General features: G+C 46.7%; 1 protein-coding gene and 1 non-coding gene across 2 annotated transcripts in view; both read right to left on the reverse strand.

Annotated features, from left to right (window-relative positions):
- INTS3 (integrator complex subunit 3) overlaps positions 1–25350 on the reverse strand; it is a 36498-nt gene that overhangs the window by 8931 nt on the left and 2217 nt on the right. Inside the window, exons 2-20 of the mRNA XM_037050721.1 lie at positions 18935–19018; positions 18064–18147; positions 15533–15646; positions 15288–15372; positions 13864–13930; positions 11371–11515; positions 10318–10447; positions 8917–9014; positions 7074–7265; positions 6059–6146; positions 5472–5551; positions 4874–4965; positions 4430–4536; positions 3590–3709; positions 3127–3256; positions 2649–2703; positions 2328–2431; positions 1795–1839; positions 1470–1589 (exon numbers count right to left, since the gene is read on the reverse strand). Coding sequence (XP_036906616.1) covers positions 1470–1589; positions 1795–1839; positions 2328–2431; positions 2649–2703; positions 3127–3256; positions 3590–3709; positions 4430–4536; positions 4874–4965; positions 5472–5551; positions 6059–6146; positions 7074–7265; positions 8917–9014; positions 10318–10447; positions 11371–11515; positions 13864–13930; positions 15288–15372; positions 15533–15646; positions 18064–18147; positions 18935–19018 — 1940 coding nt within the window. The remainder of the gene's footprint in view (positions 1–1469; positions 1590–1794; positions 1840–2327; positions 2432–2648; positions 2704–3126; positions 3257–3589; positions 3710–4429; positions 4537–4873; positions 4966–5471; positions 5552–6058; positions 6147–7073; positions 7266–8916; positions 9015–10317; positions 10448–11370; positions 11516–13863; positions 13931–15287; positions 15373–15532; positions 15647–18063; positions 18148–18934; positions 19019–25350) is intronic.
- LOC118990237 (U6 spliceosomal RNA) lies at positions 5052–5158 on the reverse strand. Its single transcript, XR_005067184.1, has one exon. It is a non-coding gene; the product is annotated as a U6 spliceosomal RNA (small nuclear RNA).

The following is a 25350-nucleotide window of genomic DNA, read 5'->3' on the forward strand; positions in this document are numbered from 1 at the left end:
AGACAGCAAACTCACAGTTATTAACAACCACACCTAAAACAAAAACAAACTAAGAAAACAGCTAGAACAGGAAAAGAATCACAGAAATGGAGATCACATGGAGGGTTAGCAACTGGGGAGTGGGAGGAGGGGACAGCGGGGGGGGGGAATGGTACAGAGAATAAGTGGCATAGACGGTAGATAGAAAATAGACAGCAGGAGGGTAAGAATAGTATGGGAAATGTAGAAGCTGAAGAACTTATAAGTATGACACATGGACATGAACTAAAGGGGGGGAATGTGGGTGGGAGGGGGTGTGCAGGGTGGAGGGGAATGAAGGGGGGGAAATAGGACAATTGTAATAGCATAATTGATAAAATATATTTTAAAAAAGAATAGAAATGAATTTGGACATTTCTCCAAAAATATGCAAATGTCCAGTAAGTTCATGAAAAGATCCTCACCCTGCTGGTGTGGCTCAGTGGATTGAGCACCAGCCTGCAAACCAAAGGGTCTCTCGTTCGATTCCCAGCCAGGACACATGCCTGGGTTTTGGGCACAGTTCCCAGTAGGGGGCACATGAGAGGCAACCACACATCGATCACACATGATCTCTCTCTCTCCCTCTCTTTTTCTCTGCCCTCTCCTTTCTCTAAAAATAAATAAATAAATATTTAAAAAAATAAAATCTTAAAAAAAAAAGAAGATGCTCAACATCATTAGCCATCAGGAAAATGCAAATCAAGACCACACTCAGATACCACTTCACACCCATTAGTATAGCTATAATCAAAAAGCCATACAAGAAGATTTGTGAAGCAGAGAAATCAGAATTCACGCACTGCTGGTGGGAATGTAAAATGGCTGCAGTCACTTCGGAAAATAGTTTGGCAGTTCCTCACAAATTTAAAAATAGAGTTATCATTTGACTCAGCAATTCCATTCCTAGGTACGCACCCAGGAAAACTGAAAACACATCAGCCCACAAAGTCGTATGTGAATGTTCACAACAACTCTTCACAACACAGACGTGGAAAGGACGAAAACGTCCACCGCTGAGTGAACAGGCATGGAAAAGGAACAGGGTGCTGACACACGCTGCTAGGGGATAAGCCTCGAAAACGGTGTGCTAAGTGAAGAAAGCCAGGCATGAAAAATCAGACTGTATGATCCCATTTATAGGAAGTATCCAGAATAAGTCAATCTACAGACAGAAAGCAAATCAGTGGGTAACAGGGAGACTGGGAAATGACTGCCAAAGGGTATGGGTTTCTTTTCAGGGTCATAAAACTGTTCTGAATTAGACAGTAGTGCAACTTTGCAAGCATACTAAAAACCACTGAATTGTACACTTCGACGCTGTTATTTTAAGTATGAGAAGACACACGGAAGGCCCAGTGATCATGGACAAGGGTGGAGGAACCAGCGCGTGTTCCAAGAGAGGCTCTCCAGAATGCTTCTGCCTCCCCAGGTGTGGTGGCTGTACCCACCTGGCCCTCAGGTAGTAGAGCAGGTGGTAGCCAATCTTGGGCTGCTTCTGGTACAGCTCAGAGAGAAGGTCCAGAAGCAGCGAGAAGCTGCTGTTGTCTTCCTGCATCTGGCATAGGTTCCTGGAGGTGGGAGACGGGAGGAAGGGAGCAGAGCTTTACCTCGGGCAGAGTCTCCTAGGAGGCCGAGGAGGCACGGTCTACTCGTGCCCGCTGCATACCCCTTCCTTCCTAGAAAGGGGGTCCCGTTACCCCAGGACACAGCACATGTGTGCTAAGGATGGATGGATGGATGAAAGAGCAGCGCCTCCTACAGCTGGATACTCACCTAAATATTAGGTAGAGGGGCTTCCCCACAGATTCCTCCAGGGACCTGCGAGAGGAAGGTGATATACGAGTTCAGGTAAGCGGAGAGGGTGGGCTGCAGGCAGCTATCATGGAGGACCAGCTTGAGGCAAGATGCTGCCGGCCTGCTCCTCTCCTAACTAAAAGTAAATATCCTGCTGCTCTAAAGGCTTGGACATGGGGAAACTACATCTGGGTTGTCACCGTCATTGAAAGTAAGATTCTTGCCCTCTAAGAAAGATCCAGGAAAGGGTCCAGTCCCACCTGAAGGGCTGCTGGGTGCAGGGATGGGGGGGCAGGCCACACGGGGTGGGGGCTGCTAGTCTACTGCCCCAGTATGCTCAGCTTTCAGCAGGCAAAAATAAATCCTTGTTTAAATGCATCAGTATGTGTGAGAATAAAAAAATCAGTTGAACGGATGATTTTTCTCAAGTCCTTAGCAAGGTGCCCCTTGGACTCAGGCAATTAGAGCCTTCTGGCTCCCAAAGGCCTGGGGGTCAGAAAGACAAATCTTACTCCTCTGTGACCTCCTCGGGCAGCACCTCCCCTCGGAAGTGGGCCTTGAAGAGCTCCTGCAGGCAGGACGCAAGGACAGACAGCTGCTCTGAGTCAAAGTCTTCCTGGGTAGGGAGACAAGGGACAGAGTGTCACCACCACCTCTAAGCCTCACTTCTCCCACTACCCACACTCATTGCTTCCACCTCTAGGATCGACCAGCCCGTCTGCCCAGCAGAAGGGACCCACTGGACGAGGGAAAGGAGCGGATCAGTTGCCAGGGGGGCTCAAAGCTCGGAAGGCTGGGCTGCTTCCTCCCTAAAGCGATGGGTTCCTTCTTACCTCCAGGACCTGGTCCACAATTTCCTGCATGACCTCACACTGGGCCTCTGTATCACTACAGTGCAGAAGTGAGAGGAAATCTCAGGGACGTAAATGACAGCAGAGGGCAGGACACACACCCAGAACAGCAAGCACACTCACACGCATAGAGACAAAACAAAGAAGCTCTGTGTAAATATGGGCTTGTGTGGGGACGCTTGGGGCAGAATTAGCTGCTCTCTGGGCAGAGGCCCATACAGTAGAGAAATCCCCATAATTCTGCTTCAAAATTCTGAGGCTCAGAACATATAGAGTGAGAACCCTGTGTGCTGAGGAATGAGGCAGCCCCATGCCAAGTCCATAAATCCTTATGTAGCTTCAACTACCTCTCCATACACTTACCACATCCCCTCCACCACACCACCCTACCACCCCACTAAGCACCAGGTGAAGAGGCTGGGGATGGACGTCCCAGGGCTGAGAGCAGAGGTACGCCTACCTGCCCTTCTGTAGCTGGAGCACTTTGTCCCTTAAGGACTCGTCCAGCTGGTCAAGGTAAGGGGTGATATCAACCGGCTCCTCCACAACTGTCTCCTTGATTGGGTGGAAGCGAAACTCTCTCTTCTTTCCTGAAGGAAGTGATGTGGGAAAGAAGTCACTCTGCCTAGACACCAGCAACAGAGACAGCCCCCTGAACAACCTGCACTTCCTCACACCACACTCAGTGCTGTGTGCATGCCCCAGCCCTGAGGAGCAAATAAGGCCAGCAACCACTTCACCTTTTTTCCCTCCTGCTTCAGTGCCAAGTGCAGGATTCAGCACCTTGGAGTCTCAGCCAGTACCCCTGTTACCAAAACTAACTCACAGAGGCAAAGGCGACAGACAGACCACAGAGAGGCTGCTCCTGCCAGTGGGTCCTCTGAGGGTGACACACCCTCAACTTCTCTTGCTTATGGCCTCACCTTTGCTGTTGAGATCCTCCTCATCATCACTGAAAGCTGCCTCTGCGTTGTCGTAGCAACTCTCATCCTTGTCTGACATATGGTTGTCCATCTCCATGGAAACTGGCTCCTCAATTTTGACTTGGGAAAGAAAGACCAGATATTTAATGATCTCCTATGTCCTCTAACATGTCCCAAGCTTAGAGAACTGAAGGGCAAGTGAGAAAATAAACAGTTCATGACCTAAGTGGAATACGAACCCTGGGAGGATAAAGGTCTTACCCTCCCAACCCTGCAGGACTTGCAGTGAGACACTGGCAGGAGTAAAACCACGCAGGTCATGACCTCTCTATGCTCCACTCAGGATCAGTGTGTAGATAAGACCAAGGACAGTCCCAAGTGCTCTTTACTTTTAAACCAATTGGGAAGTTTTGCTTGGCTTAACCCCTCCACCAAAACAGAGAGTGTGTGTGTCTGGAATTGGGAGGAAGACTTGAGACCCAACCTGACAGCCTTTCCCCAAGGCCAGGCCCCTGGCCTCGGAGAAGAAGAGGTGGGCAAGACCCAAGTAAGGTAAACACAGACCATGAACGTCTCTCCCTACCAAAGACAGGCTAACAAGAGGTAAAAGAAGAGTTAAGAGAGATTAGCTCAAGGCAGATAAGACTAGATGGAGAGGGAGAGCCAGGAAGACAAGACAAAAATGAGTTAAGAAGAGACCTGGGTAAGGGAAGACAAAGTGGAGTGTCCGAGAGGCAGAGCTGCACAGGGATGGGCCCTAAACAGGGCCTCCGCTTGCCCCCCGGAGCTCTGAAGGCCTCCATTTTCTGAAGCAGAAGATGAAACGGGAGGGTTCCATACCTTCCACAGGTGGGCTGGGCGAGCTGCAGAACTCAGGAAACTTCTCCCTCAGCATTGCCCGCAGCTCCTTATCCAATTTAGGGTTGTCAAACAGGGGAGCCAGATGCCTGACGGGAACATGAATGATGGTCAACTCCGGAGCTCCTCGCTTCTAACTGGACGTGGAGGTAACAGTCTAAGCCCAACAAGTACAACTGGGCTACGCTCAGAGCCTCGGAGAGGTAACAAGGGGACAGGGGAGGCATCTGACACCCTCTGTAGCATGGCAGGAGACATTTCTTTAAGAGTCAGGAGAACATATGCCCAGCTGTCTGAAGCATAGCCAGTACTTTTTATACCTCTCAAGGTAAGGGGTCAGCAGTGGTACGGCAATATCCGGATGTGCCTGACCTGGGGAAAAAGGGACAACCCTTCCCTCTGCCCGCAGATGCCGAAAGTCCTTACGCCAACACCCGTTTCTCCACAATGTGGTTGAGGGAGGAAAAGACACCCTGTCGCACATGGCCCTCCAGTGGTGGATAGAAGTTGGGGATGATCTGGAAGGGAAGGAGGGGTGGAGAGAATGAGTAGGGGCTTTCCACCCAGAGTGTCCTGCTGAACCAGATCTAAAAAGCTGCTTTAAACAAAAATGGAATGCTTCACGAGTTTGCATGTCATTCTTGCAGAGGGGCCATGCTAATCTTCTCCACATCGCTCCAATTCTAGCGTGGGTGCTGCCGAGGAGAGCACAAGCTGCTTTGCTTTTGCTCAGGGGACATAGGAGTACGCCTGCAGAGAGGGCTAGGCTGTCCCTGACCATTCCAGCTGCTAAAATGGGAAACCTCCTGGGCATGGCTGTTCCTCAGGGAGACATGGCAAGACCCAACTGGACGTGGTGGGAGTAAGAGAAGCATTCACTAACTTGGGGGGATGGGAACTACAACTACTTTTGCTCTCACAGTCAACGGGCACTGGGAAGACCTCGTCACTGACCTAGAAGGTTGGAGAGGACACACACTTAACTCTGCTCAGCCAGGCATGAGAAGAGAGCAATGGCACTTACACGACACATGAAGTCCAAGAGTGTGGCAGTGATGGCTGGGTGAGGCTTCATGGAGTGATGCATAACCAGGATGGCTGGCTCTGGAGAATGTGGAATTAAAAGGACCCCCATATCAGAGAGTCTGTTCCCAGCTCTATAAACCAAGTGATCAATATATATGAATGGCTCCAGAAAGCCGAGTCTATCGTTGCCCCCTATTCCCACTGAGCAAATCCAAAAGCAGACAACCCCCCAAACAGCTGGTAGGCCTCATCTCCCCTCTTGTCCCCAGTACTCAGCTTGGAGGAGGGAGTTAGCAGGAGAGGAAAAGCAGGATGCAATGCAGCCTTTTACTCTGCAAAGAACGCCCGCCCCCACCCTGAAGCCCAAGCATCACTCTAGGGGAAAAGCGGTGGAGTGTTGGCCTCATCAAAGTAACTTTCCTTCTAGGTCAAGGGAACACTGATGAAGAACAACGGAACTGCTCCCAGATAAGCCGCCTCCAGCCCACACTGCCCTGTAATTTATGACGGCTACCACTGAGACTTGGGGTGAGAGGGGTTGAGGGGAGGGCTGGAGGGCGGCACTGCCTGGTCTCGGTCACATACCTATGTTCATAATGCTATCCTTGTCTGGGCTAAAGAACAGCCAGTCGTAAAACAAAGCCAGCTTGGCATTAGAGGCAGCAACATTTGACTAGAAGAGAGAAGGGGAAAAAAGAGGGCTAGCCTCATCAACCAGGTTCCTTCCCTTCAGGAGCCCAAGACAGATTCCAGGGCCCACGATACTGCCCCATCTACAAAATTCAGTTCCTTGTGAGACAGGGAGGAACCTCCACAGGGGTAAGGGACACCCAGGTCCATATAAGAGTGTGAGTACCCTGTGGCCTCACCAACCCAGGGGCTGAGGCTTGGTCTGCGGTCTCGCATCACCAGTAAAATACACCCTGATCCCATCAGGGAGGACACCTGGGCCTTCGCGTCCCTGGTCACCCCTGAGCTGAGAGAGCAACTAGTCTGAGCCCTTGTTGGACTCCGCAGGCACATTCCCGAGGAAAGAGATCCCTAGGAGTCGCCTGCCGTTCTGTCTGAATCAGCACATTCCAAGGACCCAGTCATCAGATGGGGGAGCGGAAGCCCTGTTAAAAGAGGTCAGAGGGCAACTACACGGCAGGAAACATAGTGTCCCACCCTAGACACAGGAGGAAAACAACGGGAAGGAGATGGCTCCATTGTGAATTCACTGCTTTTGGAGAAGAGAAATCCAAAGCCAATCCCAAAAGGCAGGGAAGTGAGGGTCTGAGGAGCACAAGCCCTGGATCTGAGAGGGGCACAGCCACGTTGTGATTTCTGGAAGCAGGGATGCCTGGTAACCCAGGCCTGCGGACTGGAAGTAAAGGCACAAATGGACCTGTTCAACCTCAAACCCAGATGGGAAATAATGAGAGCAAGTAAATTTTTAGAGACATGAGGGAGGGGGCCAAAGGCTAAGACAGGAGACAGAGAGTGAAAGAGGGCCACTGGGGGTCGGGGCTCGGAGAATCAGAACGAGTGTGGAAATAAGGGAACACGAGGAAAGAGGGACCCTTTGCCACCCAATAGCCCTCATGGTCTGGCCTCTCACCGTGCATGTTGTCAGCAGCCAACCAATGATGGCCCATCGGGGCAAGATATCTGAACTCAGCACTTCATTAGAAGGGTGAACCACCCCACAGATGTAGCGAATGAGGTCACAGCGCAGAGACTGACTGTCTGGGGTGGACAGGTACTGGCGCTGAAACCAATCCTGGTAGCGCTTTTGTTGACCAAACCGCACCTGGGGGAAGGGGACATTGGAAAAAAAAACTTGGAAGAGAGGATGGGGTCTCTGGGCAGCGGAAAATGAGCACCATTCAACTCAAGGCTTGACCCAGACCTCAAATTCTTCCCATACCTTATTCATTATCTAATACTGTCTCTCAAGTCTCCCCTCCTTTGGGAAGACTTCCTGATTTAAATATTCCTTGTTTTTATTATTTATTATTTTAATTAATTAATTTATTTTTGGAGAGGGGAAGGGAGAAAGAGAGGGAAACATCAAGTGCTCTCAAGTGCCCCCCACTGGGGATCTGGCCTGCAACCCAGGCACGTGCCCTGACTAGGAATCGAACCATCCACACTTTGGTTTGCAGGCCTGCACCCAATCCACTGAGCTATACCAGCCAGGGCTGTTTATTGATTTAGGAAGAGAGGAAGAGAGGGAGAAAGAGAAGGAGAGGAAACACTGTTTGGGTGCTTCCCATATGTGCTCTGTGACAGGGGATCAAACCGGCACCTTTTTGGTGTATGGGATGATGCCCCAGCCAACTTAGCCACATCAGCCAGTGTAACGGTCCTCGTTTTCAAATAAACGCAGAAAGTCACGCGCCAGTGATGCACTCATTCTTGCCACTGATCTGATGTCACATCATCTGCAACTGCAGTCTACTTTTGACTCCTTACTCCTGTACTTGTCACTGATTCTGCAGTCATAAGCATAATCTTTTCTTTTCTTGAGCTACTTGTGAACAGCAAGCAATATTCCTGGAGAACAAGAGCTAAGTCTGTTCACCACTCAGCAATGACTGAAAGCTTTCTGACACTAAATGACTTAATAGGTTCATTATCCAAGGTACATGGAACACCCAAATCTTCTTGCAGTTAAGTCCTTCCCCAAAACATACTGAATGTGGTTACAAACAGCAACACTAATTAAGGGGAAAGATCTGGTTTTCCTCTTCTATTTCCCAAATTCAACCAAAACAGGAAGCAGAAGAGTTAATAACACACACACACACAAACACACACAAAAATAGAGACCAACGTTGTTCAATAAAACTTTCCACAACGATGGCGGCTACTGAGCACTTTAAATGTACCTACTGCAACCGAGGTACTGAATTTTTAATTGTACTTAGTTTAACTACTTAAATTGCAACACATGGCTAGTGGCTACCACATGGGACAGTCCTCCTGGATGACTTGCAGTTGTTGCCTAGAAATTCTGTTAAAATACAGGTTCTTCAGAGTCTCTGGGAGGGTAAGATGCAGGAAGATGGATTTTTCAGATGCTCCACAAGCAATTCTGCCATGAGTCAGCCATCTTTGGAAGCCAAAAGACCAGAGCTCTCTTCCTGGGAGCTCATGATTTACCCAGAGTGGGTTTTTCAGAATAAACATTCTCACTCTACCCTTGTATATAGCATAGTTCAAAGTTGTAAATTACATTATTAGTTTCGTGACTGCTTCAGATAGGCTGGAAGCTTCCCAAGAGTTGGAATCATCTTTCTTATTCAACACTGCATCCCAGTTCTATGCAAAGCCAGGCAGACCACAGGCACCCACCTGACCTGCGTTCCACCAGGCGAAGCTTGACAGTGACCAACCGGCGGGCTGAGGGAAGAAGCCCGGCTGGTGCCTGCAACTGCTGCCAAAGTAGGCGAGCTTACCCGGGAGGTCATGAAGAGGAGCTTAGTCTCCATGTCTGGGGTTAGACGACAGGCTAGGAATTTTCGGGATGTCCTTGACTGAAGAAGCTGCAGGATACCTGAGCCAAGTGTAGAAGGAAAGAGAAAAGAATCTTGGGGACCAGGAAGAATGGAAGGCAGGTGGGGAACCTGGGCCAAGTACTGATGGCCAGTGATCTTACTCACGGAGAAACTGTAAGATAAGACCAAGAGAGTCAAGCACAGGTACAAGTTGGGGTTCTAACCAGCATCTGTATGCTCTGCTGCAATGAACCACCACCGTCTCCAGCACCCAGATATACCAATTCTTTCCTACTGGCCATCACATTATTCCAATTGGCAACATGTGGGAAAGTTAGGTGGAAAATACGGGAAATCCTAGCCTCTCTTCCTGCTCCCGATGGTCCCGTCCCCGGGTCTGGGATCGATGGGGTGTGGTGGCACGAGCGCGAGCCCTGCAGTCGGACAGACCTAGATCCTGCGCCTGACACGCACTAGCTGTGTGGCCTTGGGCAAATTACTTAATCTCCTTGAACCTCATTTTCTTTACCTATAAATACAGAAAGTAAAATATGCATCTTACAGGGAGGTTCTGAAGATTAAATGAGTCAATATACATGTGCCTAGCACACAGTGGCACTCAAAACAACTCAGTACACGTTCAGTGTAAGAGCGGCACAGTATCAGGCAGAACCACGACTTCCCTCTCTTCTTTCTTGACTGTCCAGATCCTGACCTACTGCTTCCATGTGATGTGTGTACACACACTACATGCACACATACATGTATGTTGGGGGGGAAGCAAAGCTGTACAGTTATTATTCGGAACATAAGCAGGAACCCAAGAAGGAGGAAGGGACATGGAAAGGACCTTGTCAGAGGAGGCACACAGAGCCTCTTTCCCTCCCCCAAAGAGGATTTTGACCAAGCTGGATCCTTGAAATTCAGAGGCAAGACAGCTCCTGGGAGGGGCCTTCTCTTACAAGACTAATTCCAGTCCCTTGCTGACTCAGTCTCATGAGCTGACCTCTGACTCCCCTGCTGGACTCAGTGAAGCTGGAAACTGGTCAAAAGCTCACCTCCTGAGCCAAACAGTTCCGGGAGACGGGAGGAGAAAGGTCCTAGTTCTCTGTCTCACATTTTCTTAGGAGTAATGATAGCTGAAGCCTGCCAAGTAGGGGCTATCTGGGAACCACATGGATTGTTCTGTAACTCTGCCATTCCCATACCCAGCTGGACTTGGCAGAGCCTGCCTGGTCCCTAGCCTCCTATATCTGACTGACAAAGCCCCTCCTCCCCACCAATCTTTGCCCTCTTGATTCAAGCAGTACATACATACTGACCTCCCACCTCTCAAGGACAGAATGCCCAGCCCTTACTTACCTGTGAACTGAGGACTCAAGGCCTGAGGGTTATGGATAATATCTTTCCAAAGCAGTTCAAATTCTGGTATCCTGGCAACATTCTGAAGTAGTCTTACAAGGTCCCGGCCAATCATCAAACATTCCATGAACTTGATGAGGGTGCGGAGTGAGACAGTAAAGAGAATAAAAACACGGACTGTTTACCTGCTATGGGGAGGACAAAGGAACGGACATATTCTAGGAGGGAAGGAAAGAGGGTTGAAGGGATTACGTGATTTCTGCTGGGACCAGGGGACTGGCCCCTTGCTGTTCAGGGGAGCAGAGCTGGAAGCTGGGGACTGCTGTCAAGGGTGAGAGGTTACTTGGAACTGTTGAAGCCCTGGTGGCTTTCACATTAATCTCTTGCCTGCTCCTCCCAAAATTGTTTCAATTCAGGTCAAGAGACACAAGATTTTAAAAGGGTACGATTGGCAAATGAGCCCTAGACACCTTACCCCCAAACCTACTTGGTCTAACAGAACCTTCTGTGGTAATGGAAATGACCTGTATCTGTGCCATCCAAATGGATACCCATTAGCCACATGTAGCTAATGAATACATGAAATGTGGCTAATTCAACCAGGGGACTAAATTTTTATCTGATTTTAATTTAAATTACCACATGTGGACACAGGCTACCACATCAGAGAATACAGCCCTAGAGTCATTCACTCTTGGAGATCTGATAGTGGACAATTCACAGTCCATCTGACCAGGCAATAACCCAGCCAGGTAGGTTGGGGGGTGACCACAGTGAGGGTACAAGAATGGTCTGTGTCTGTGGTACACAAGTGTCCATGAAGCTGACCAGGAAAACCCCTAGGGTGCCAGAGTAACAGGCAGCATTTCTAAAACGACAGCCATTCCATACTGATTCTCCCACCCTTTAGCCATCATCTGTTTTAGAATGAGGGAAAAACCGGACCTGAACCACCTCCATCACTCCAACACGACATCCCCAGCCCAGGTCACTGCATAAAACCCATACGGGTGGCTCTGTCCTGGTTTCATTCCCATACTGCGTTGTCCTCACCCGTTCCCGAAGCAGTGAGATGCAGAAGTCCACCTCCTTCTGCCGCAGGGCCTGAAGCTGGGCGGTCCCGTGGTGGTCGACAATGAGGCGGAGGTAGGTGTAAACAGCCATGGCAATGAGGATGCTACTCTTCAACACCCACTCCCTGTAGAAAGGGAAGACACTGGCACCTGCAGGCTGCTCCTGTCCTCCCTCCCAATTCACCCCATACTTGGCTCCAGGACCTTAGAAATGTTTGATGATTAGCACTGGGTGTAGGTTCTTTGGTTCCCTGAATGCTCGCTCGCCCATGCTGTCATTCTCTGGGACTATCAATCAGCAAACATGGAGACAACTTCCTGCTACTCTACTAGGTACCCAATAAAGATAAACACTGATGAAAGCAGTCTCTCTTTACCTTGTAACTACTTAGCTTCTAATAAAATAATTTTGTTTGTTGACTTACTCATTCAAACCTTTACTGAGTGCTTTTATGTGCCAAACACATGTGAGGTACCAGGGACAGAGATAAGCCATAGCTTCTACCCGGCTCAGATATGGGGAAAAACGTTTGTCAGCAGTTCTTAAAGTATAGTCTGGGGGCCTCTAAGGATTACCAAGACCCCTGGAAGACCCCGGAGGTTTTAGAACACACTGTCTGCGCCCTTCCATCATGCTCCACTGGCAGTCTGCTGTGTCACAAGTCCTTCCCTGGCTCTCTCTCTAGCCACTGATACCATTTCCGATTGATGAATCACCAGCCCTAAATCACAATCTGAAAAGAACTTGATTTTGGATGGCAAAGCCCATTTTCCCAGGAGTTTTAGAATTTCTCTGGGGAAAAGGGAGTAATAAAAGAATTGAGTGCCCTGCTGCTTTAAGAGGGGTAGAAAGACAGAGGGGGGAGTTTCCAAAAAGGCCAATGTTGTCTCAAAGTGCCAAGACTGGGGAGCTGTCTTCCCCAAGCAAGTAGTCTGTAGCAACTTTGGCACCCCTGCTGGAAGAAGGGAACCAGAGGAAGACAGGGAGTTTAATTAATCCAACCAGGCACCATCCTGACTCCGGAAAAGCGCCTGAGCCACCTAATTAAGAGACTCTGGCCTTCTTCTTGCACAGAAGGAAAGCAGCAGCCAAGAACACTGAGGAGGGTCCCCCTCCCTACCTGTTACCTTTTAATTCCATAGCCCTAGACACACTTGGGAGGGAGGGAGGGGTTGGATGTGGAAGAAGACAGTTTTAAACTTCCAGGGACTTTCACTGAAGGATGTGAGTGTTTTGGAGGCCAGGAGAAAAGATACAGCAGTTACTTGATGTTTGTACTAAGACTGCACTCTAATTGACCAAATGAGGGAAATTCAGCTTTAAGCTATGGGAACAGGGGGTTATCTGGCATCGGGAACAAAATAAGAAAAATCACTCCTGAGGAAGACTGCTAGCAGAGGCAATGATCGTATCTGAATCTTGGGATGGGGTGATGAAGAGAGAGAGAGAGAAAGGAGATCCTCTGACCAGGACAGAGACCCTCTGCACAAAGACCTAAGAGAAGGCCTGGTAAGAAATGACTAGGTTCTCATGGGTTATGTGATGGTACCAATAATGAATGAATAGAGAGTGACTTGAGCTGCAGCTGCAGGTCCATGCTCAGGGCGCTAGGTGGCACTGCACAGCAGACATGGCACAGCTCTCAAGCTTGGGCGGAGCACAGAATACATTCAGCCTTCTCTTTAACAAGGGTGAATAAGGGAGGAAGCCCATTATTCTAAACGTAGGAAATATGGATACTATTAGCCCCCTCAATTATTTGACTACTATGGTGTCCTTGCCCAAAAACAGACTCTGAAATGAAGCAACAGAAAGACTAAGGCCACAGGACCAAGAGGAAGGTCTCACCATCAAACAAGTTCAGCTACGGAACAGCCCTCACAAAATTTCTGGTCCTTTACTTTCATGGGGAAGGGAAAAATATCAGTGAGATAACTCAGTATGCTCCCCCCTTATGGCCTCTCTGCCACTGGAACCCCCAAACCCTATACGCAAACTCTAGTGGGTCTAGACTACCTCCTCCTTCTCACCTCTCCTGTGCCACTTCAACAAAAGAAGAGTACGGGTTAGATGGAGAGTCCTGGGAGAAAAGGGGTACTTGCCAGGCCTGGGTACTTGGCTGGCCCTATTCTGCTGAGCTCATTCTCCCCTCTCTCTCCGCAAAGATAAACATTCCAACGAGGTCTGGATCAAAAATAAACCCTTATCAGATGAAACTAGTTTTTCCTGGGCTCTGAGATATTTCAGCGAAGACCTTCTTTCCCACTCCTTCATTCCTTGGGCCGTATCATGGCACTAACTCCTTCACTTGCCACCAATACAACTGCCTCTCCCTCCCCTGCCTCAGTCTCTCTAACCCAAGGTGCTTGGGGCTACCTAAGTCTTCATACAATCCTTTCGCCCCCATTTCCCAAACTTGCAACCAACAAGGCCGCATCTGCCTCTTGCCCCACCCCCCACGGTAGACCCTACCTCTGCTCCGTCAGGATATCCAGAACACTTTCTGCCAACCAGATATTTTTTGCTGTAACATCCCCACCTGATCAAAGGGGGAAAAAAACAGAGAGTCAGAATGGCTCTGCTTATATATTTTTCATCCATCCTGCTGGTCCATCCCTACATGTTACCTCATCAATGATGTTCTGAATGTTGGAAATACTGCCCTTTATTCTGTCAGGCTTTCAAGTTTCCCCCTTTGCCTCCAGAGAGAAGGGAAGGGAAGTTTCTGGATTTTTTCAGAAACTAAAGCTGCAACTTTTCCATAGACTTGGGCTGGAGTGGGAATACTCTGACTCTTGAAAGGGAATGTCTGGGAAGGAGACATGAAAAGCCTGTGGTTGGAAAGAAAGGATGGTATCCCAGACGGGGCCCGAGAGGTGCAGGTCCACAGCAACAGCTGCAGCCCAGCACGTGGATGCTTCCCACGTGGATGCTCTGACTCCCCAAGTCAGACTCATGACAGGCCAGGGGTTTCTTGTCTGTGGGCATCACAGTCTTCCGGGCTTGCGAAGGAACTTCTTGGGGCACAATTAACATGTAGCAACACCAGACCGAAGTCTGAGGATGAGAAGTGGAGACTGGGAGTGCCAGACAGGGAAGAAAATGCCAGGAAAGAGGGTAAAAATAGCTAACATAATGCTATGTCTTGCCCCAGGTCCTAATTTAAAAATCCAATGTTCACATAGTCACACATCTCATAAATTAAGGTTTATACACATCAAAACAAGAGCATCAGTGTTATATAAAATCCCAAAGAAGAAGCAAAGACACACTGGGCAATGGTGAGAGAGAGAGGCAAGGCCGTTTTTAAACAAGCACATGCGATCTTGGGAGCGTGAGAGGCAGCACACGCAGGCCTCTTGGATATTCAGTGGCACAGACAGATGTCACCAATGCCAAGGAGATAATAAAACCTAAATGTCAGGGTCTGTTCTGTGACATAGTGTGTCCCTCAAACTGGCCCTAATCAGATGTTATAATTATTAGGGAGCAAGTAGTCAGAACACAGGGTGGAGCCAGGGAAGATGTCTGCGTTTCTGAAAGCACAATGTGATGCGAACAAATTATTTGCCCTCACTTCTCTTCCCATTCCTCTGGTTCCTTTCAGATCCAATACACCATGAAACACCAGAGATGACTGGCTAAAACAGGCTAACTATTCTATGTCAGGCCCCAAGTTTGGCAGGAAGGAAAATGAAGCACAACTTACTGCTCCAAAATGCTCCCCATGATTTTTTAATTTCTTTCTCATCATATGTGGCCAGAAGAGGCCTATATCAGGAGATTCTAAATGACCCAGGAATCAAGTCCCTTAGACACTCAATCACTCTCCATTGCTTGGATTTAGTCTCTGGGCTCCTCTCCTCTCTTCTTTATGCTTTTGCCATAAAACTCACCGGCTATCTGCTTCATGAATGTCATGCAAACGCCATCAGCTCCCAGAACCCCACTCTTCACTAGTTCCCGAACCAACCACACCAACTAAAGAAGAGGAAACAACAGACAAAGAGAAGAGCCTGTAAGTTTGAGAAACAGACTAATCCAATAACATTATAATTTAGGGGTACAAAGGTGGGGGTATGTTATGCCCAATTCCTCCCAGTATGTCTTTGAGTTGGATTTCTTTTGTTTCTGGCCTTACCTGAGTACGGCAGGTGTCTTGCAACTTCAAGTACTTCTCCATAAGTATCTGGTTGATCTTATTCAGGACAATATTCATGCCATCACGACTCACCAGAGCTAAGTCCCGGTAACACTGAGAAGAGAGGTTTGTGAGCAGCCAAGAGGCTGACCCCACCCAAAGGGAGCCCCCTGGCCTCCTCAGTTTAAACAACACCAATAAGAGTAGCAATGAAAGACTTCCACTCTGGACATTATTCTTCCATAAGGCTTTTCCATCCCAAACCTATCCCATGCTTCATCACATGGTGGGGGCCGCGGGGTTTGCAGACTGAGTTATTTTGTAATGAGGCAGAAAAGCCTGTTAAGAAAGGCACCCTGTCCCCCTACCTCCCTTCTTAGGAAATGTCACACTGATGCCACAAGCTGAGCAAAACCAGGTGGAGGCCATCTGCTTTTCATCTGCTAGTAAAAGGTCACTGCAGAATGGGTTTGGTTGAACAAGCCAGGAAGGATCACAAGTTTCTAAACCTGTACTGACCCAGCCAGATGAAGCAAAGGGCTGGGAATATTAAAGGAAGAGACCCAGGGACCTGGGCCCTAGACAGAAAGGGCAAAACCAAACTGAACTTCCTAAGTAAATGCCTTCCTTCTTTTCTCTGGGCTGCCCTCTGCTGAAAAAGGAGGGTCTTTATGCACACTCACTCCCACGGTGGTGAAGGAGGGCACCCCAATTTCCTCTGAGAGGTCTCGCTTCCCTTTCCCCCAGAGCTTTTCCCACCCGTTCTCTCTAGAGACCAGACTCCTAGAGGAATCCCTTAGGGGACCTCATTAGCAGCCTCCTCAGCCTGCTGAGTTCTATGCTGTCAGGGTTTGGGCACAAAGGGTAAAACCAGGTAGGCAGCATTCCACGACCCTGAAAGACTGACTGGCAGAAGGGGGACATCAACCGTAATGGCAAATATAACAGCGACTACAATGCAGTGGCATTATGCACAAACTTTGTACTATATACATAATTGCATATGAATTACATAACAACCCTTTGAAATAGGTACTATTTATTCTTATCTCTATGTTTATGGGTGAGGGAACAGGCATAGAGAGGTTAACAATTCAACCCATGTCACATAAGCAATAAGAGGAAGAACCAGGATTCAAGTCCAAACAGATCAACTCTAGATTCCATGCTCTTAAACCATTCCACAGTTAGAAAGAACTAAAAGAAGAGGATGCTGGGGATGCAAATAAGAGGTCACGGTGGCTTTGATACTAAATTTCTAAACTTTCATCCTAAGTGGTCAAAAGAGAAATACTCCTCAAGACCAGCTGCTCCCTGGCCTTGGTGTGACTAGGGACTCCGAAAAGATTAGCTACTGTCACGTCCTTCTGTCTCTAGCATCCTTACATCGTCAAACCAATTAAAGTGATAAAAATACCAATATTTAGGGAATCCCACCATGTGACACGAACTTTCCATATCCAAAGAAGAATCTGATTATCCTCTGACTCCATCTGGAGGGAGGACAGACAGATCAAAAGGACAAGCAAGGGAACGGGAAAGAGATGCGGGAGCCCAGTGGGCTGCTGCCAACCCGCCATCAGTAAATGTTGGTGTTTTAGCCCTGCAGCCTCCCCCAGAGGTGTGAGCCACAGAATGGGCAGAGAGCATGAGGGAGGCAGAAGGAAAAATCTGTGTCAGACCCAAGACAGAGACACTACTAACTAGCAAAAAGCCCTGTCTATTCTAAAGAAAGCAGAAATCCCAAAAATGCAGAACAGACCCAGAGCAGGGAAGGACGACAAGTCTCTCAGGAGACACAGGGTCAGATGGAGGAAGCAGATACTGTCTGCCTAACTCCATGCTCCCTCTGGGACCCTATCTACCACAACTGCTGGTAACACATGGCAGGGGGGAGCCGGGAGTACTGTATGCCTGAGGCTGCGCGTTTTCTCGCCAGTCTCTGCGCCTGTCTGCTGACTGGCTTGGAAGAGAAACAGATGGGGGAAAAAACTCAGTAGGAACAGAGAAGAGGACAGTCTCACAGAAAGGAAAGGTGACAGGATGGCACTGTGGCACCAGATGAGCTTCACACAGTGCTCCGCAGAAGTCTAACTCCAGTTACTCCAGTGTTCTCTTACTCACTACCTTATTACTGCACCAATCGCCCAACGTTAGGTTGTCTGACTTGAGTCCTACTTGCTGCGATCGTTGTTCTAGGTAGAAACTCTTGGTTACGGTTGTTCTCTCCTATTTTCTGGATTACATCCTGACTCTTCTAGCCTTGACTAGTAAACCTCAAATTTGAAACTCTTTAAAGCTTTTTCACTTTCATAAATGTCTTTTCTTGCCTTTTAGCTTCAGAATCTAGAGATAGGACTTTAGTCAGAGAATGACTAAATTTACCAAGAGTAAAAAACTATATTTAGAAAACAAGGTGGTCCAGTTCGGGCAGAGGGCCTGCTAGTACGCCAGTGAAGCCACAGTTATGTTCCACCATATGCCGAGACCGTATCTGAGAAGGGTTTGTGGTCCACAGCAGGGTGTCTTACCTTCTGGGCTTGAGCAGGTTCAGTGAGGACAAGGGTGAAGAGACCCAGGCAGATTTCCTCATGCTGGGGGGGACCTTTGCATACCTGGAATATGAAGAAGGAAAAAACGAACTGTCATTCACAGAAGGAAAGTTCTCAAGCCCAGTTTCTCCTAGAAAACTTGAGACTTCTGAAAGGAGAATCATCTACAAAGGAGAATCATCAACTCTTAAATCTGATGATTTCCTTCTTCTAAAAGTGATGGGGCCTCTGTTCTAAGGGAGGTAATGGGAAAGGATGGATTCTTATTGCTTTCTCCAAGGCTTGATGCAGACCAGGGGCAGAAAATAAAGTGTTTAAAATGAAAAACAAAAAGTCTTCCTCCACCTCCTTTACCAGATCTTAAAAGCCTTCAGTAAAGCAGGACCTGCAAAGAGTCAGTCATGGAGTGACAAGCACAACTACCAAGCTAAGATCTAGGGCAAATCATCCAACTTCTGGCACTTGTAAGCCGAAGATGTAAGAATGAATTAATAGTAAGTAGGTAATACTTATGGAACATTCACTATGTCCATTATTCTAAATTCTTTATACATACTACTTAAAATCCTTTCAACCTCACAGATCAGGAAATGTAAAAGGTCACATATGTAAGAATGGTTTACAAAGAAAAAAATTACTATAGAACTATGAGTTATTATTTAGAGTTGTTATTTAAAGATACCCAAGGCTTGCAAAGATGAACTCTCACAGCGAGAAAGAGGAGTTGCTAAACCTGGTTTGGGGAGCCAAGACACTGACGTCAGTTCCCTAACTCCTTGCCACTTAAATCTTTCCACCTCTCTGACCATGCCTCAGAGCTTTCTGGATATGGAGACAGTATTATACTCACGTAGGCATTAAGGGCATCATTGGCCTCTCTCTCTGAGACACCAGCAGTCATTGATGTGACAATGCTCATACATCTTTCCAATCTCTGTGAACGAATTGAGGAAAAATTAAGAGTGTGTTTCACACTACCACCAATAAAATACATCTGGCCCAAAAAGTTTTAGAAAATTTAACCTCATCATGTTTCTAGAGCTAACTACCAGTTTATAAGTAATATCATCATGGGAATATAATCAACAAAGTCCAGAATGTAGACAACATAACAGGTGATCCAGTTTCTTTAACACATAAATAGCGAGGAAAAAAGGCAGGGAGAGAGAAACCCATATATTAAAAGAGACTTAAGCCCTGGCTGGTATGACTCAGTGAATTGAGCGCTGCCCTGGCCTTGAACCAAAGGGTTGTAAGTCTGACTGCCAGTCAGGGCATATACCTGGGTTGCAGGCCAGGTCTCCAGCAAGGGGCGCGGGAGGGGTAACCATACATTGTTGTTTTTCTCTCCCTTTTTCTTCCTCCCTTCCCTTCTCTCTAAAGTAAATAAAATCTTTAAAAAGAGAGAGACACTTAAAATGATAACCCATTAAATAAAATAAGAATCTATGAGTCCATGATGATAGACGCATACATAATAGAGAAGAGACAGCTCTTCTGTATGTGGAATGCCAGCTATAAATGCAGAAGGAGTGACAGGAGTAATAATCCAGGCAAATATCATCAACTGGTTGCTAAAGGCAGAGGTAAAATTTTCACAGGAAAGAGGATATTTACATAGGTTCAAAATACTTATTAATTACAAAGGGAAAATAATAACTGTAAGAAATCCTGGAGGACACCGCCTTAACCAAGTGACCAAAGTTATTACTGCCAATAATGAGACAAAATGATACCCGATACTCATGCCTCTGATGTGATACACTGAAAAGCCTATCACATCACTTCTCTGATTTTCTTGCCAAAAATGAATCATCTCAGTTTAATCATGAAGAAACTTCAAACAATCTAAATTGAAAGATAGTCTACATAATAACTGGCCTGTCACAGTGTTTAAGGTCGTAAAAGACAAAGACAGACTAGGTATCTGTTTCAGATTAAAGATTTAAAGAGACAGCATACCAAAATGTGTGATTCTGGACTGTGATAATGGACATTACTGGAACTGGTAAAATTTTAAAATGCACTATAAATTAGGTAATAGTAATGTATCGGTGTTAGATGTTCAGATCTTAGTAGTGTAATGGTGGTTCTATAAAAGGAGACTCTTTTTTAAAAATATTTTATTTATTTATCTTTAGAGGGGAAGGGAAGGAGAGAGAGAAATATCAATGTATGGTTGCCTCTGCCGAGGACACACAATGTATCGTGTGTCCCCTGCCAGGAAGTGGCCTGCAACCCAGGCATGTGCCCTGACTGGGAAGGAGACTCTTGTTCTTAGGAAATATACACTGAAATATTTAAAACTAGAGTAGCATCACGGTTGCAATTTACTCTCAAAAGTTAATATATAAAGATATAACAAAGCAAATGTGGTAAATATTAAATTATTGGTGAATCTGGGTGAATGATATATGAGAGTTCTATGTATTATAATTTTTCCCTAAGCTTGCACTTATTTTAAAATAAAGTTATTTAAAAATTTAAAAGATGCTCCCTTCTTCCCCAGCTCCCCACCCAGAGCTTCACTCCCCCCTTCTCCCTCAGGGGAATTTTTTTTAAAGACAAAAAATTTAGAAACATAGCAAGGGAACGCAACGTGCAGTCCTTGTCTGATGACTGGTATGAACAGACCAATTATAAAAAGAATTTATGAACAATCAAGAGAAATTCGAGCCCTGACTGGTATGGCTCAGTTGGTTGAGCCACTGACCCATGGTTTTGCAAAGCAAAGAAGGTCACCAGTTGGATTCCTGGTCAGGGCACCTGCCTGGGTTGCAGCTGATTGATGTTTCTCTTCCTCTCTTTCTTCCTTCCTTCCTTCTCCTTTGTCTAAAATTAAATAGTCTTTTTTTTAAAGGAGAGAAGTTGAGCACTGATTTTATTATATTAAGGAATTGTCAAAATTTTTAGGTATGGTATTGAAGTTATTTTCTTTAAACAGTCTCTCTCTCATAGGCATATGAAGTACCTACAGATGAAATGATGTCTTGGCTTTGCTTCAAAATAATCCAGATAAGACTAGGGGAGGTAAAACAAGATTACTGTGTGCTGATAAGTACTGAAGCACAGTGATGGGTACACGGAAATTATACTATTCTTTTTACTTTTTTATGTTTGAAATGTCCCCCTCAAAAAGTTAAAGATAAACTTAACAAAATGCATGTAAGGAAGGAAAAGGACTAGTGGAAAACAAAAGGCCAAACCGAAACCTGCCAGCATCTCTAGTCAAACAGAGGTGGGGATGGCTGCATTAAAGCCCATTCGGGAGCCACTCTGGTGTCAAGGTCAACTCTCTAACGTGACACTTGATCAACGTTCTAAAGAGATCTTAGCCACAGGTCCCTGTTCCAAAGAAGCATTTAATATTACATATCGAGAACATATTGGCAAACTGCACACAGCAACTGCAAAACTACATCCATGTGAAGTCAGTGGGCCTCTTCATTATTACCACCTACACTAATGCCTGAGTCTTCTATTTTGAGGATTAACTCACAAACTTTTTAAGGAAAATCACTTCCCAATTCCCAGTGATGATTCTGGAAAAACAAGGACAACGGCAGGCCATTTACTTCCCCCTGATCCTAGAGGTCATCATGAAACATCTTGCTGAAAACTGGTCCTACTGCAGCATTGTGAGGAACTGGCACGTAAGGACAATGAAGACAGGAATGAAGACAATCATCTTTCTCCTTTGACCATCAACCCTGTCTAAAAGTGTAGGGTGACACAGGGTAGAACTCAGTGTTTAAGCAAGGAGCTCCCATAATCACAAAACTTCAACCTAAAATAGGCCCGAAATCACTCAGGATTGAAGATTTTACAACTTCACCATCCAACATCAGGACTCTCCCTCAAATTAGGTCAGATCAGAGTGCTCAGCCTTAAGCAACAGCACCTGTGTGCTTGTGACAAGGAGCTGTGAGATCACAAGAAAGCTGAGCTGTGACTCTCACAAACCCCCTTACCCACAAGCTGAGATACATTGTTACCTAGTCTAGCTCCTGTATGATGGGGGGCGGGGGGGGGCGGGTAGGGAGAAAAGCTCAGGATGGATTTTCTTCTCTTAAATCTCATTCCTCTCCAGGCAAGGTAGTTATCAATGACAGCAGCATCAGTGCCTCCCGCAGCTAGGCACACACTGTTTTTGCCGGCAGATCTTGGAGGACCTGCTCACCCGGCCAAGGTTAACAAGGAGTATCAGAGTGGAGACAGATGGGGAACAAGCAGCAGCACAGCATCCCAGAATTCTAGATATTGCTTCCTCCTCAAAGGAAGAAATCTGCTGAGTTGTCAGAGAAACAAGTCAGATAGCAGCAAGCTAATGAGCAAATTGACAAGGAGAACCCCTCCACCACTTGGAGCCTTGGGCTCATCTGGGGTGAATTACTTAGCCTCTTTAAACCCTGTTTTCTCATCTGAAAATACAAAACCTGTATCATAAGGTTGCTCTGAGGATTAAATGAGGTAATAAAATTTGAAAGCACCTAACATATGGCCTCAGTAGAATTAGAATCTATTCCCTTTTTGAGAGGAATTAATTAATTTAATTCAGCAACTGCACAACTAAATCTGAGGACCAGACTGACCCCCACCCCCCTGCCACTATGGGTAATGGCTCATTCTTAAAGATTCCTGAAAACTTAACCTGCTACTACAGGACATGGGTTAAGTCCCTGGCCAGGCTGAAAAGCTTCTTCTTTTACTTAAATGTTTGCCTTCTGGAGAGAAAAGCATAGGGGAGATTGGAGGAAGCCTGACTGATGAACCCTGCCTGCACCAAGATCCTAGTGCAAAGCCAGACACAGAGCCCTACGGCCGGCCAAGTCTTGGCTGTGATATGAGAAACCTTGGATTGAACTAAGTTCTCCTAGTTTAGTCGTCAATATTCCAAGCTTCACTCCACACTCTAAGCTTCACTCTGAGGCTTGAGGCAATTCTATGGGTCACTGCTCAATTGAGAAAAAAAGTGGCCTCTTGGAACAGGGAGGCCCAGCTAAGGACGTACAAAGTGGGAGGATTCAGAATTTGGATGTGTGTATTAAAAGTTATGAGGAAGGGAATGTGAGAGCCAGTCCCTTCAGGCAACACAAGTGTAAAAGATGCTATGCTTTCCAAACTACAGTTACTTACCCAAACAGGGATGGGAGACTAATTACAAATCATCCAGGGCAACAGGACCACCTTGCCTCAAAGCAGGCTGTAGGAGGCCAAACCTCTACAACAGAGTAGCAGTCCCCTCCCCCCGGCTCCAGAGGCGCCAGCTGCTGGCAGAACAACTCTGTTCAGAGCAAGCCCTCCACAACAGCACCTCAGAGAGCTGAGTAAATATTTACCATCTCTAGGAACTTCTGAATTAATTTTTCTAGTACTAAGAGTACCCGAACATGGTTTCCATGACAGCAGCAGGAGGTGGAATAGGGGGGAGGGGATGGGATGAGGCCTTCCACTTTGCCAATATACACCTGACGCTGAAGATTGAAGGCGGAGGGATCCCTCTATCCTCCTAGTTTTCCCTGTCTCAGCCAGGTGAATACAGAGTGTGGAAAAAAGTTCATATTAAATACTACCCCTTATGGAAGACAGTGAGTGGCCCTGAAGGACTAACTTCTACAATCTTCACAAAAAGAAGATATGATCCTGCGAAATCCCAAGGACCCACATTAGTAGTTACTGAACAAGCTGGACTCCAAGTATTCCAAAACCAAGAGTCACTTGTATGTGAAATGAGGATTCAAGGGGAAAAAATTAGAAATGACTCAAAGCCCATTCCCTAGAGATTCCTCACAAACACAATTTCCTTGGAGAAAACCTGGGATGTACCTCTAACTGAAGCTAACTCAGACCTTCTCTAGCTTAAGAGGAAGTTTTGACTTGTTTGGGCCACAGCTCCTGCTTTCGCCTTTCCCTCCAAGTGGACAGAGTCCTCAGCAGAAGAAAGACCTGGAACTGAGTAGGCGTACGAGACTAGGAGCTACATGTTCTAAAAGCCTCCAACCTCTGGCACTATTTTTATCTCATTCCCCAAATGGGGATGGGGATGGGCAAGAATTCCCTCTTCAAAGACAGGACTAGGGCCAAGGGGAAGAAAGGATACAACAAATGCTCCCTTGGGTAGAAGAGTCACAGTCTCTGCCTGGGATGCTCCTCACCAGTGCTTCACACTTCAGACCCCTAAAGGGCCTTTTCTCATCACAGCAGCTGTAATGACCCCCCCCCATCTCTTCACTACCCTAACGTTTCATCCTATGGGTGTCAAAACTCACTCTTTAGATGATAAGCTCTGGAAGACAGACCTTGGGTCCCCCTCACCCTATTTTCCTATCACTCAGCACACAGTAAGCACACATGGTCTGGAAGCTAAGTCTGTGTTCCTGGGTAATAGGTAGGCCTCTGTTAGAAAATAACCAAACCAGAACAATCAGAGATCAGTCAGACAACATCGGGTTTGGTAACTTGTGTGTGCAGACCTCTGTAGGGAGACCCAGAGGAAGAAGCCAGTAAGTCTTGCCCTTAGAGACACTCTGGTCTAATGGGATCCGCACACATGGGGTTAAAAACAGAGTGGCAAGGCTTGCTGGAAAATTCAAATGCAAAGGACAAAGTGCAAAGAAAGAAAGGGGGGAGCCTAAGACATGTTGGGAAATATCCATACCACAAAGGATTTCAGAAAAAAAGAGACCCTCCCCCCCACGCCTCTCCCTGGAAACAGTTGAAAGTTCACTCTCACAGTCCAAAAAAGCAAGAAATGCTTCCCTCTTTTGTGGTCCCCTCCTGCCATACCAGTTTGTTTACTAGCAAACACGTCACTGCTTGGAAGAACAGGATGCTGTACTGCTCTGTGGCACAAATCAGAGAAGGGGCAGATGACCTCTCTAGCAACCAGGGTGGGAAACAGATTTTCATCCAATCCTTGGGGTATTTTCCTCTCCACTCAAACTGGTGGAGGACTCAAAGGCAGTCAGCTATTTTCCTTCTACAATCTAGAGCTCCAGTATTAGAACAAAGGGCTCAATAAATACTTTGACGATGACAGTGCCCATTTCTAAATAAGTGGACAACTCAAACTGCCAAGCAATACTAAAATCATTGTTTGGGACTATAATATTTTTAGAAGCATTGTTTATGTTCCTAACTGTAACTACCTTAACTGATAAAAATAACAAGCGGAAAATTTTGATTTACCTAAAAACACAAAGAATTATGGGGGAGAAGCATGATAGGAAGCCAGCTTTTGAGTAGACATTTGCTGATGGATAATCT

Source organism: Sturnira hondurensis, unplaced genomic scaffold (assembly GCF_014824575.4).
Source record: "Sturnira hondurensis isolate 20B ecotype Veracruz unplaced genomic scaffold, ASM1482457v3 Scaffold0006829, whole genome shotgun sequence".
NCBI lineage: Eukaryota > Metazoa > Chordata > Mammalia > Chiroptera > Phyllostomidae > Sturnira > Sturnira hondurensis.